General features: G+C 34.8%; 1 protein-coding gene across 1 annotated transcript; it reads left to right on the top strand.

Annotated features, from left to right (window-relative positions):
• The first annotated feature begins 3091 nt into the window (after window positions 1-3091).
• LOC145039589 (uncharacterized) lies at window positions 3092-4564 on the top strand. The gene has a single exon (XM_078987624.1). The coding sequence runs from the start codon at window positions 3092-3094 to the stop codon at window positions 4562-4564; it is 1473 nt and encodes a 490-aa protein (XP_078843750.1).
• Window positions 4565-14300: the final 9736 nt, after the last annotated feature.

The following is a 14300-nucleotide window of genomic DNA, read 5'->3' on the forward strand; positions in this document are numbered from 1 at the left end:
GTCCGTGGAAATGGGGATGTCACAGGTAACATGTGTCAGGCAGCATCATATTAGTGTCTGTTTGAAATTTTCACACTCCCAAATCTTATCCTTTTAAAATGTCGTTTCAGTTACTCCCTTTCGCAACCGATTCAGATACGAACTTTCACAATTAATCACCATCAAATGTTCTGTGAAACTGAAAGTAATCATGAGTACGATGAACCAGACTTTGAAAAATCATAAGGATCTTCATGGGAGAGTGTGCAAAAGATAAAGAAATAAACCAACAATATTATATGGGATTCTAGTGATGTCTGTTAAGACATAAAGCACATGGATCCCGGGCAATGATCGCTTCCTTCGGAGTCAAGAGAGATTCTAAAGTGTCTTTGTGGTGTCCCGTTGATTAACGATCATTTGTTTGTTGAGAAACAGTGAAAGGTTTCTTTTATTTAGCTGAAAGGGTGGCTTCCTCTTCAACCAAACTACGAAACTTGACATAAGTACGAATGTTCGGATGAAGTACTTATCTGAACAGTGTAGTCATAATGAAAAGTATGCTTTGGAATTATTTTAAGTAACTTGGATAAGTATAGAAATCTCAAGAAAAATTAAAAACTGGATCTATTGGGAAGAGACTTCTTAGGACTAGAAATTTTCATTAAGATCGCACAAAAAGAAAAAGAGATTTCAGGGTACAAACCACGAAGGCGGTCTCTCATTAATTCCATAGTGAATAAGCTAGAACATTTAAATTGTTCACCGTCAATTAGTAAATATGTGTTGGATTCTGGGTTTCAATCAATTCATGGTGATAACGAATTTAAGATCATAAACACAAAATTTGAGTAACCATAAACCTCAGTGGTAATTTTTGAGAGCCTCAAGTGTTACATTCATGAATGAAAAAATGATGGAGAAGTAGTAGGAGGTGGTTCCAAAAAAATAATGTACATCTGCTATGAGAAAGTGACCAAGCAGTTGACTCTTAACTCAATAGGAGAAGAGTAAGGTAGTTAATGATGTCACACCCCCAAAACAGAACGGCGGAAACGTCCGAGGTGGGTGACTTCATGTCAAGTATCACAACACATGCATTATAGTAATCGAAGTACAACAAACATTGCATTAATAATGTATAAGTTTTTACATAAGTGTTCAAACATTGACCATTTGACATCAAAAGTAGATAAAGTAAAAGACAAAAGACGCAGCACAGCATAATGTCATCTCCTCAAAAGCTCTGGAGGTGTACCTGTCTACTGGATTCCCTGAGAATACAAGTTATTTTGAAAAAGAGGATCAACATTTAAGTTGGTGAGTTCATAAATATTAGTTTCGTTTATGGTTGGAATAGTTTTAAGAAATTATTGATTACATTCAAGAAAATCCTATATTTTTTTCTTTACAACTGAAAAGTAGTTTTAATCCCATAAAACCGTTCTGTTTAAGTGTTATTATACTTATAACATAGTATGACATAATTTTAACTCACCATAAAATTATAAGAAGAATGTTTTCTGTTTTGTTTGTGGAAAATGATTGATGCAGTAGTATTTCTTAAAAATACACTACTGATGTAATAACTACCCTATTCTTAAATTGGTTAATTAGGGTTAAAATGTGATGTGGTTATAACCATGCTGATTGACTAGAATAAACACGACAAACTTCTGGCATCGAAACTGATGTGACATTTGTCACCCGTAGACCAAAAGGCCCCACTGTAGCTAGCAGTGAGGTGTGGGATTGTCATTCCCGTATAAATCTATACACACAATGCCTACTCTCCCTCCAGGAGACTCTGGTTATAAAACACGACATAACAAGTATATTGATATTCCGAGAAGTAGTATCTCACATTTTAGGTTGTCTAGTTTAAGTAAAGATTAAATTTTATCCTTTTCTTAACAAAGTAGTTTAAACCTCGTATACTTATCTAGAAAATAGATTTCTCGTTTGTCTAATCAATTATACATATTAAAATTTATATGTTCTATCTGATTAGCATGATCTCTCATGAATGTACCCCTTTTGTCAGCGTGATACAAAGGTAATGATACCGACTGAAGTAACCTTTTATATATATATATATATATATATATATATATATATATATATATATATATATATATATATATATATATATATATATATAGACACACACACACCCACACACATAATACATAATTAAAAAGGAAACGACCTTCGGACAAATAAATCCACCTTAAGTCCACATCCAAACAAGGAAAAGGAAATAAGGCAAATCATCAGTCCTAAGTCCTTTAAATCTTATTTATGTACATATACACATATAAATATGCTTTTGACAATATATAAGTTTGAAAGAGTTTATAAAACATTTAAAAGAGTTTAACGGTATTCTAAAAGAATTTATGTGACTTTAAAAGGGTTTACATGACTTTAAAATAGTTTACATGACTTTAAGTCATTTTGGAAGTGTTTGGTAATCCTTTATTGTGAAAACAATATTTAAAAGCATAAGAAAACCTTTTTTATGATTGCTATCTGTAAGAGTCAAAATGTTGTAATGAGTCGAAATCTGTCTTTAGTATCTTCGAACATTTTTGTAATGTATTTTACTAGGGCATAATATTCGAAGCATCATGTTTAGTCCTTAGTATATTTTTTGTACGCTTTCATCTCCTATAAATAGGATTTGTTACTAGCGTCTTAAGAACGAAGTTTTTACAGAACTTTCACTTGTACTCTGTAAAACTGATAAAGCGTAATAGAGCCAAACAGATCATATTTACATCGGTGTTCAAATCTTTCAATCTTACTTTGAATTTACATTCTAACTTAATCAACACTTGATTCTTTGTCTCATCAATTGGTATCAGAGCAGGAATCATATCTCTGATCTGATTTTCACATTGTTCAAAAGGTTTTTGAATCAACTTTTTGATTCAAAAGTTTTCGCACTTTTTGAAAGTGAAAAATTGTTTAGATCTAAGTTTGTGATTCGATTCTGCACTTAATTCATTGAATCGACTGTTCTAAGAGTGATTTTGATTTGAATCATATAGTTTGTTGTCAAATTCTCAAAGTTACTTCAAAAATTCTCAAGGTTTTATTCCGTACATCAATGGCTTCTTTCAATTTGAATTCTATGACTTCATTTTCTCATCTACTTGGATCATCCACCAAAATTTCTATGCTCATCCCTGAGTATTATGATCAGTGGGCTGATCGCATGGAGGATTATCTCAATGGATTGGATGAAGAACTGTGGAATTGCATTTCTGGTAATTTCAAACCACCGTCAAATGTTCAACCAATTGGTTCTTCCTCTGGAAATTCTGAACTGGAGAATCAATCTGATCGTCTGAAAAAGATGGAGAAAAGGTGTGTAAGAGAGCTAAGAGGAGCTTTGTTTCTAGTTGTTTACAACTATGTGAGGAGTTGTACAACTACAAAGGAAATTTGGAACAATCTCAAGGAAAATTTTCAGGGAAGTGAGAAGACAAAAGTTAACTCTGTGAAACAATGCTTAGTGGAACTGAAGGACTTCAGACAAAAAGATGGTGAAACTATTGAAGTTTGTTACGATCGTTTTAATGAATTGATCTATCGATGCAATCGATATGGAATCACCAGATCTACCATGGAGTTCAATCTTATTTTTGTTATGGGACTTCGTAAAGAGTGGCGTAGTGTGAGCACGATGGTAAAGAATCAACAGAGCTTTGATACGTCAACCTTGAATGATTTGTACAATCAACTGAAGACTCATGAAAGCGAAGTGATCGAAATAGTTGAAGAATCGAAGGCTATTTTGGGAGGTCCACTAGCTTTGGTTTCCAAGATCTCTAAAAGGGATGCTTCAGATGAAGATGAAGGGTTCATCATGAACTCAGATGATGAGGCAATTGCTTTTTATTCAAACAATCGTGTGAAAAAGTTCTTCAAAAAGCCTTTCAATTCGAAGGTAAAGTCATCTGAGACAAAAGGGAACTTTTTGTCTAAAAGTGTTGGGGAAGAGAAAAAGAAGGAAGAGATGAAAGATACGAAGCCTGTTGAGGGAAAGGCTGAAAAGAAGTTAAAGGGAGATGTTGGGATTGATTATCATTATTGCAATGGTGTCAATCACCTTGCTAATGACTGCATGCTTCGAAAGAAGGATGAAATAAAGAATAAAGTCAAGGATGAGGCGTACTATGCTGAGAAGTTGGAGATGGTTCGTTCGAAAGCCAAAAATTTGTCTCTAGTTGCAAAGGGTGCAAATGAGGATGAAGAAGGTACTTATCAAATCTGGTCATCTGGATCAGATGATGAGGAAATGCAAAATCCAACCCATGGAGCAATGTTTGCAAAAATGGAGGAGGAATCTGAGGAGGAGGCATACGAAGTGTATGGGAGATGCTTCGTATCAAAAGTAGCTGACAAATCTCCAATGACCACAAAGGTACGAAATATTCTTGAATCTTTCAACATTCCAATACATGCTTATAATTCTGAATTAGTATCCTTTGATGAAACTTTTACTTATTTTGATTCGATTGTGGTATCTACTAGCAATGAGGCTAAGAAGCTGTCTATGCAGTTGATAGAGACGTAGAAGAAATTAGATTAAAAAATCACTAAGATAGATTGTTTATCCAAAGTAATGAATGAAAAAGGCGAACATTATCTTGAAACTAACACGGTGGTTTATCCAAATTTCAAATGTACAGATGATATCATTTTTCCAAATCAAGTTTTTGTAACTAAAGGTAATGTTGAGAATATTAAACCAGAGTTAAAGAAGATGGTTGAGGAGGATAATTCAAAAACAACAAGGTTTTTTCGCAAATCAAAACACAGTTGAAAACAACTTAACAAAGAATTCGTATGTTTTTCAAAGAAAAAAACCACAAAAACAATGGGTTGAAAAATCAAAAGTTGAAAAAGAGAAAATAATACGTGTTGAAAAGTAAAAAGAAAAAGTCGTCAAATTAAACTCTAAGGAATTTAAACATCAAATTGACAAATTTTCGAAGCAAAACAACATTTCAAAAAGACAAGCAAGAAAGAAAATGTTTTGGCATAATATTGAGTCCCAAAAGATGTCTGAATTACAATCAACCAAAAATATTTTCAAAACTAAAAATGCTTCATTTTCAAAAAACCAACAATCTTCTCAATCAAAACAAACAAGGTCTGAAGTAAATAAGCAACCAAGGTTTTTGAAAGTTACCGAAACGAACAAATCAAGAGATTTTTCAAAAAGATCTAACTCAAATCAAAAAGTTTTTCAAAAAGGTGTTGATTCATCCTATGCTTACTCTTATGTTACAAAATCCAAAGTTGATTTTGAACCTCAAAAGCCAAATTTTCCTAATTACACAAAGAAAGAAACTATGAGGGTGTCTCGGGAAAAAGGAATGACTTGAAGAAAGAGCATTGATCATTGGTTTGAAGGAAAAGGAAAAATGTATGAGTTGAATAAATATTTAAAATTGCAAATTCATGCAGCATACGAAATTTATGTCAATACTTCTTCCAATGGTAGCTCATCATCTAAGGATTCGAATATTTCAATTAAAGCTTGGAGACCAGTCACAAAAGAAAAGTCAGTTCAATCACAAACTCAAAAAGCGAAGGGTAATGTCAGAGAACATTCGAAACTATCAAACACTTATGTTTCAGTTCCTTTAAATGATGAAGTAAACTTAATTGATAGTCTCAAAACAAAAGTTTGTGATTGGGTTAAAATTTCTTCGTTTCATTCGAAATTGAAATCTAATTTCCACGGACCCAAAAAGCCTTGGGTACCTAAAATTTTCCATTAATTGCAGGTACTATGTGACGAGCAATATGATAACAAGTAGTACATTGATAGTGGTTCCTCTCGTCACATGACTGAGAAGATGGAGAATTTAAGAGATTTTCGAAGTCTCAAAAATGTTGGAGTAGTAAAGTTTGGGAACAATCAGAAGTGTCAAGTCAAGGGATATGGGAAAATCACAAATGGACAATTCACAGTGAATCGTGTTGCATATGTTGAAGGTCTTCAACATAACTTGATTAGTGTTTCTCAACTTGTGGTGGGCACTGGCAATCAAGTTCTCTTTAACGAAGAAGGAAGTGTTATTTCGAATGTTAACACAAAAGAAATATTACTGAAATCTAAAAGAAAAGGTGACATGTTCACTTTGGATATCAATCCAATTGTAGGCAAACCAGCAGTATGTCTTCTTTCGAAAGCTACATCTGATTTAAGCTGGTTATGGCATCGAAGACTTTCACATCTCAACTTTCGAAACATCAATAAACTTATGGTACAAGATCTGGTAAGAGGTTTACCAATACTTAAATTTGATAATGATTCTTTATGTGCAGCTTGTGAAGTGGGCAAGCAACATAAACAAGGTCATCCAATCACAATTTATTCGAAAATTGTTGCACTTCTGGAGTTGTTACATATTGATTTGTGTGGTCCTTCGACTATTTCAATTCTCAACAATAAACGGTACATTTTAGTTATTGTTGACAATTTTTCCAGATTTACGTGGGTTTATTTTCTCAGGCTCAAATTTGAAGTAGCACAAATCATGACTGACTTCATCAAAAAGATGGAAACCACATTGAAGAAAACTGTTCGAAAAATCAAGAGTGATCATGGAACTGAATTTAAGAATAATGTTCTTGATTCATTTTTGGTAGATAAAGGGATTTCGCATAATTTTTCATCTCCATACACACCACAACAAAATGGTGTTGTAGAACGAAGAAATTGCTCATTATGCGAAGCAGCAAGAACCATGTTGGCATATGCAAATTTACCTCAATATCTATGGGCTAAAGTTGTTTCAACTGCATGTTTTACTCAAAATATATCATTTATTCATCGTCGGTTTAATATTACACCATACGAAATTCTGAATAATCGTAAACCTAATGTGAAGTTCTTTCATGTTTTCGGATGTAGGTGCTTTATTATGAATCTCAAGGATCATCTTTCGAAATTTCAAGCAAAAGCTGATGAAGGGATTTTTCTTGGATATTCGCAAAATTCTGTTGCATATCGAGTGTTAAATAAGCGAACACGAAAAGTGGAAGAAACTTTCAATCTCACATTTGATGATTACTATAATAAACAAAATGAGCATACATTTGCAAATCATCCAATTTTGCAAGAAACTCAAGTTGAATCTGAAACTATACAAATGGATGATATTGATTATGATTTGATTTTTGGTATTTCAGATCATGCAGTTGATGCTGAAGTTCATGCTCCTGATAATCACATACTAGAATTTGCAAAGTTAACTAATGAATCTACATCAACTTCACAACAAAGCCAAAGTATGCAAAACAGTCCAGTGGAGGGGGAGCAATTGGATTCGAATACTTTAAATGATGAAGAACATTCTTTCGAGGGAGAGACAGATCAAATGAATGCTGAAGTTGAGGGGGAGCATGTTGTTGAGGGGGAGCATAATGTTGATGATGCTTATTCGAATGCAACCTCAGAAAATGATGAATTATACGAAGATGCACCTTTGGAATTTGATCCAGCATATCCACCAATGGAAAAATGGACAAGAGATCATCCGAAGGATCAAGTAATTGGGAATCCACAAGAGGGAGTTATGACAAGAGCTCAAATTCATGCAAAGAATGAGGTATTGAATACTCATCAAGACTTTTGCGTGTTTAATGTTTTCATATCTAAAATTGAACCAAAAACAGTTAAGAATGCAATGCAACACCTAGATTGGTTTGTGGCAATGCAATCTGAATTGTCAGAATTAGAACGAAACAAGGTTTGGAGATTAATTCCTAAACCTGAAAATATTTCGATTGTCGGGTTAAAATGGATTTTAAAAATAAAACCGACAAAGATGGAAACATTGTTCGAAACAAAGCCAGACTTGTTGTAAAAGGATATTCACAACAAGAAGGAATCGACTATGAAGAAACTTTTGCCCCTGTCACAAGACTCGAGGTGGTCTGAATATTTCTGGCTTATGCAGCTCACAAAGATTTTGATGTTTATCAAATGGACGTGAAGTATGCATTTTTAAATGAAGAGCTTGAAGAAACTGTTTATGTTGAACAACCTCCAGGTTTTATTAACGAAGAATATCCTAATCATGTTTATGTTTTAGATAAGGCAGTTTATGGTTTGAAACAAGCACCACGAGCATGGTATGCAACTCTTACATAATTTTTGAAACAATCAAAATTTAAACAAGGATCTGTTTATCCCACTTTATTTCGAAAGAAAGTGGGGAATCATCTTATGTTTGTTCAAATTTATGTTGATGATATAATTTTTGCCTCGACTGACCCTGCTTTGTCTAGAGAATTCAAAGATTTGATGAAAAGCAAGTTTGAAATGAGCACGATGGGAAAAATCAATAATTTTCTTGGCTTGAATATTCGTCAAAACAGAGATGGGATTTTCATTAATCAGGAAAAATATACAAAAAATCTGCGAGAAAAGTTTGGATTGACGAATAGCACAAAGCTTCGTGTACCAATGGCAACGGGCATAAAGCTAACACTATCGTTAGACAAACCTGTTGTTGATATAACGTTGTATAGGATTATGATTGGTTCATTACTTTATCTTACAACAAGTAGACCTGATATCATGTTTTCTGTGTGTAATTGTGCAAGGTATCAGTCTAATCCACGCGAACCACATCTAATTGTTGTGAAGAATATTTTTCGTTATCTTAAAGGAACAATTTTGTTAGGATTGTGGTATCCTTCGAAAACCGGATTCTTCGTTCAAGCATACTCAGATGCAGACTTAAGTGGTTGCAATCTTGATTGAAAAAGCACAAGTGGAGGATGTCAATTTCTTGATGGCAAATTAGTTAGTTGGCAGTCGAAAAAGCAAACATGTGTATCAATTTCCACAGCTGAAGCAGAATATGTGGCTGCTGCTGCTTGCACTTCGAAAATCATATGGATCCAAAGTCAATTACGTGATTATGCAATTAATATGAAAAAGATTCCATTTTGTGATTCTTAAAGTGCAATAAGAATTTGTCATAATGCTGTGTAGCATTTGAAGACTAAGCACATAGCTCTTCGTTATCATTTTATTAAAGATCACGTGGAGGATGGGAACATTGAAGTACACTTCATGAAAACAACTGATCAGTTAGCTGATATTTTCACGAAACCCTTGGATGAAAAGTCATTTGTGAGAATAATAGAAGGACTTCGAATGATCGATGGAAATTTTGCTCCATGCGAAAAAGAAGACTGATGGGTGACAAAGAATGAATAAGAGGGTTGTATAACACATAAAGCAAAGTCATTCAGCATTCAGCGGTTACTTTTCATAGTCAACGCTTCGACCGCTTCGAATTCATACGTTTGTTACTTATTTTCAGCGTTGAGGTAGTGGTTACTGTTAATAGTCAACGCTTCGAACGCTTCGAATTCATATATTTGTCATTTGTCTGTATACAACAAATTCAGTTTCCTTGTCAAATTTTCGAAAACTCAAAAATTCAAAAAGATTTTCTTTTGTTGTGTTTTTTATATTTTCGAAAAATCAAAAATCCAAAAATAATTTTTTTTTCTTTCGTTTTTTTTATTTTCGAAAAATCAAAAATACAAAAAGATTTTCTTTTGTTTTGTTTTTTTATTTTCGAAAAATCAAAAATCCAAAAAGATTTTACTTTGTTATGTTTTTATTTTCGAAAAATTCAAAAACAACAAAAATATTTTTACTTCTTTTTAGAATTTTATTGCAAATTATGATGATGATTCAGAGACGACAATGCAAGCAGCATAAGGGTTAGGTAATTTTTTTTTCGTATGATATGTTTCTCATTATTCGAACTAGTTAGGATGTCCCTAGAAGCATGCTGTTGCATGTTGTCCAAAGCCTCCATGACTCAATGTATGTGTATGAAAGCCTTAATGAAATTTTTCATATGAAAATTTCTTCCCAATCAGGCTTATATTCACATTAGTCTCTAAGCTACCTTACTCTTCTCAAACTGAGTAAAGATTTTTCTGTTTAGTCCAAAACATAACAGAGGTACTTTTCGTGTCTTTTACCAATCTTTGTCATCCATAAAGTTCTTACATGATCACACACAAAGACTTATGTCCAAGAGTTCTCTGATCAAACCCATCGAGACTTAGATATATAACAACTCCGTGTTTATGATCTGACATCATGAGTCCGTGATGAAAGTGAAACCCAAACATCTTGCAAATTAAGGAATTGATGGGGAACATTGTTCCAGATATATACGAAACTTTTGTTTCTGTACCAAGGTTCGAAACTCCAAATCATATTCATTTCGAATGAGTGGTCTTGATCAAACATTCGAAACCCACGATGTTTGTTACCCAACAAGATCCAGTAAACAAATTTTTTCATGAATATGATTTCAGTGTGAGTTTCATTCGAATGTCCCAGTTATGTTAAAAAATTTCAAAGCCAACTTGTCACTGGCTACACTGTTCAAACAAGTAATTTTTGTTACACTTTATCACCTTATATTTAGGTTGACATGTAATGAAATTTTGAACCTACCCACGAAGCATTTTCAAAAGAAACCCTTTAATACTTATTAAAAAGTATTCGATTGTATTTCACGGGAACATACACAAGTTGTTGATCATCTCTCTTGATGATTAACGAAACAACCTTTGCCTGGGGTTTAACTGCCTTCGTGTCAAATTGCATTTTTGACATCACTACATTCCAAAAAAAAAAAATTGTTTCTTGTCTAACTTTCTTTGGAACACTGCACACACGAAATCGTTGAGGTTCTGAGTAATACAAACTCAGGTTGATGATTTTGAACATCTAGCATATGACTTCGCTTTTAATCCCAAATTTGAAAGAGCCTTGCTTCCATTCGAAGGGTTCTGCCGGTTACAATTCTCTTGGGGGGATAATGACAGGCGGTTAATCAATGACGTATAGTATTCTGTCTGGTTTTCTAGAAGAAGTGACAGTTACTTTTTGACGCATGGCTACCTTTCCGCAGTAATGGTCCGATTTCAAGGTGCCATGTCGGATATCATTAAATGCATCCCACTTCAAATTCAAATCATTCAGGGTTACTTATAAAAGGGGGTTCAAGAGTACTTTCTACGTTTACGCAATCAAACTTAAACATTCCCAAATTCTCTACTCTTCATCTTCTTCAAACCCTAACAATGGCAACTGTTGCCCACGTTGATCCTTCAACTGAAGATATTTCCTCTGCTCCAGTAATGAAGATTCAGTCTACAAATTATTATGCCAATGGTGAAATTTCTCAATGTCCAGAAGAATTCAAGATGCTTATTGTTGCTTTAAAACACTCTGTTTTATCCAAAGCCATGTTCAATTCCTTTTCTATTCCGATATCCTGGCTTTCTCAAGCAGGATCTACTGCAACATATAACAAACACTCTGATTCGATTACTTTCCTCCTGATTAATGACAAAAAGGTTAGGCTTTCCAAGAAACTATTCTGCCAGATTCTTGATGTTCCGAATACCCATCCTTTTGCTGAATTCCAATTTCCACAAATTATTAATATGTTTAATGAAATGGGACATCAACCCCTATTGTCAAAAATAAGTGATTTTAAGAAATCTGGACTTCCAAAACTATGGAATTTCTTGTTTGGGATCTTTCTACGTTGTTTAACCGGAAGAACAGTTGGGTTAGACAAAGTACGGATGGAGGTTTACGCCATGGTGGCAGGATTGTATTATGATCTTCCAGCGGATTATTCTACACAGTTATGGAAGGAATTCCAAAAAGGTGTAGAACATACAGATGTTGTTCATGGCATTTCGTGTGCTCGGTACTGGAGCCTTATTCTGCAACATTTTTACAATAAGGAAGGCATCTTGGTTTCAAATGAAGAAGAGAAGGCTACTTTTCACGATTATCACTTTCCGAAGGAGGTTGTTGATGAGGCCGATGAATTTCCACAAGTTGCTCGGATTCCAGACGCGATGCTTAACAGGGTGGATCCTAAGAATCCAGTTTTGGTTGCCTATCTGAAAACAATCGATTCATCAATTCCAACAGGAATTTTCTTGCCACGGGAAGAAAAGAAATTGAAAAAGTCAAAGAAGGTTGTTCCTACTTCACCTGAACCAAAGAAAAAGGGTTCGAAAACCTCAAAGTCTTCAAAGAAGCAAACTGAAAATGTTGAAGTAACAATTGATGAAACAAATGTGGTTGAGCCAATGGTGGACGAAACTCAAGAGAATGTTATTATTCCTTCGAAAACTGGGATGTTTTGAAGAATCAAGATGAAGTCTACCCACAAACGAAAGTCATCATCACAGAAGTTGGTTCGCAAACCTCAAATTACTCACCAAGGGGTTTTAATTCGTGGTGTACCTGCTTCTGTTTCTCCTGGGTCCAAGAAACGAGTAGCAGAAGATATGGCAAAACAATTGTCACAACCGAAGAAGAAGAAGTTGAAGAAGACTCGCAAGCTTGTTTTATCTACTGAGTCTACAGATGAAGATGAACGAATCCCAGAAACTCTAGAGTTCACTCCTATTGTTACAAGTTCCATTCCTGAGACGAATGTTATCAAAACACCCGAAGTTTCGATTGCCAAGTCAATTTTTGAGGAGGTTCGAACTTCAGGCATCCCTTCACACGTATCAGATACGGATGCAAATGTTAACATGGGTGAAGGAGGTTCGAAAGATGGCACTCAAGGTACAATTATCTTTACACCAACATCTACTATTCATCTCACATCAACCACTATTTCACCAACCTTCGAACATATCCTCAATCAACCATTCACTTCCATTTTTCCTTCTCAATCCATCGATACACCCAAACCATCTTCACCGACTAACACTGATAATGAAGGGTTTGGAGGTACGTTCGAATGAGGTTATTGATGATGATGCCGATGAATTTCCATAAGTTGCTCGGATTCCAGACGTGATGCTTAACAGGGTGGATCCTAAGAATCTAGTTTTGGTTGCCTATCTGAAAACAATCGATTCATCAATTCCAACAGGAATTTTCTTGCCACGGGAAGAAAAGAAATTGAAAAAGTCAAAGAAGGTTGTTCCTACTTCACCTGAACCAAAGAAAAAGGGTTCGAAAACCTCAAAGTCTTCAAAGAAGCAAACTGAAAATGTTGAAGTCACAATTGATGAAACAAATGTGGTTGAGCCAATGGTGGACGAAACTCAAGAGAATGTTATTATTCCTTCGAAAACTGGGATGTTTCGAAGAATCAAGATGAAGTCTACCCACAAACGAAAGTCATCATCACAGAAGTTGGTTCGCAAACCTCAAATTACTCACCAAGGCATTTTAATTCGTGGTGTACCTGCTCCTGTTTCTCTTGGGTCCAAGAAACGAGTAGCAGAAGATATGGCAAAACAATCGTCACAACCAAAGAAGAAGAAGTTGAAGAAGACTCGCAAGCTTGTTTTATCTACTGAGTCTACAGATGAAGATGAACGAATCCCAGAAACTCTAGAGTTCACTCCTATTGTTACAAGTTCCATTCCTGAGACGAATGTTATCAAAACACCCGAAGTTTCGATTGCCAAGTCAATTTTTGAGGAGGTTCGAACTTCATGCATCCCTTCACACGTATCAGATACGGATGCAAATGTTAACATGGGTGAAGGAGGTTCGAAAGATGTCGCTCAAGGTACAATTATCTTTACACCAACATCTACTATTCCTCTCACATCAACCACTGTTTCACCAACCTTCGAACATATCCTCAATCAACCATTCACTTCCATTTTTCCTTCTCAATCCACTGATACACCCAAACCATCTTCACCGACTAACACTGATAATGAAGGGTTTGGAGGTACGTTCGAAAATCGGGAATTCAATGAAGATGAAGAAGAATTTCCTGAACACATGCTGATGACAATGAAGCAATACAAGATTCTTAATCAAAAGTTAAACTCCACCATTCAATCCCAAGCTGATCTTGGAGGAAGTTCATCTATTTCCAGTTTGGAGGTTGATTCCATGCTCAAGATGTTTGAATCAAGAATAATCAACAAGGTTTCTGGAATGTTGAAAGCCTCAGACTCTGCTATTCTAGAGAAGGTTGATTACATAGATCAGAATTCTGAGCTTCGTGCTAAATCTCTCAGATCTGATTTTATAGGAGAAGTTAAAGATCTAAAAATCACAACAAAAGAACGTCATGTTCTTTTTGTTCAGGAGGTGAAGAAAGTGAAGGAGGATGTTAACTCACAAATTCACGAACTTCGTGGAGATATGAAAAAGGAAATTTTTTATGTTCAGAATGATTATGCGTCCTTGCATCAGAAGGTCGATATCATTTTTGATGCTGTAACTCATTTTGTCAAGCTATTTG

Source organism: Lactuca saligna, chromosome 4 (assembly GCF_052625555.1).
Source record: "Lactuca saligna cultivar CGN05327 chromosome 4, ASM5262555v1, whole genome shotgun sequence".
In the NCBI taxonomy this organism is placed as follows: domain Eukaryota; kingdom Viridiplantae; phylum Streptophyta; class Magnoliopsida; order Asterales; family Asteraceae; genus Lactuca; species Lactuca saligna.

Bases quoted from the DNA above. Each gene is read 5' to 3' on its own strand.
- LOC145039589 (XM_078987624.1), top strand. From the start codon at position 3,092: ATGGCTTCTTTCAATTTGAATTCTATGACTTCATTTTCTCATCTACTT.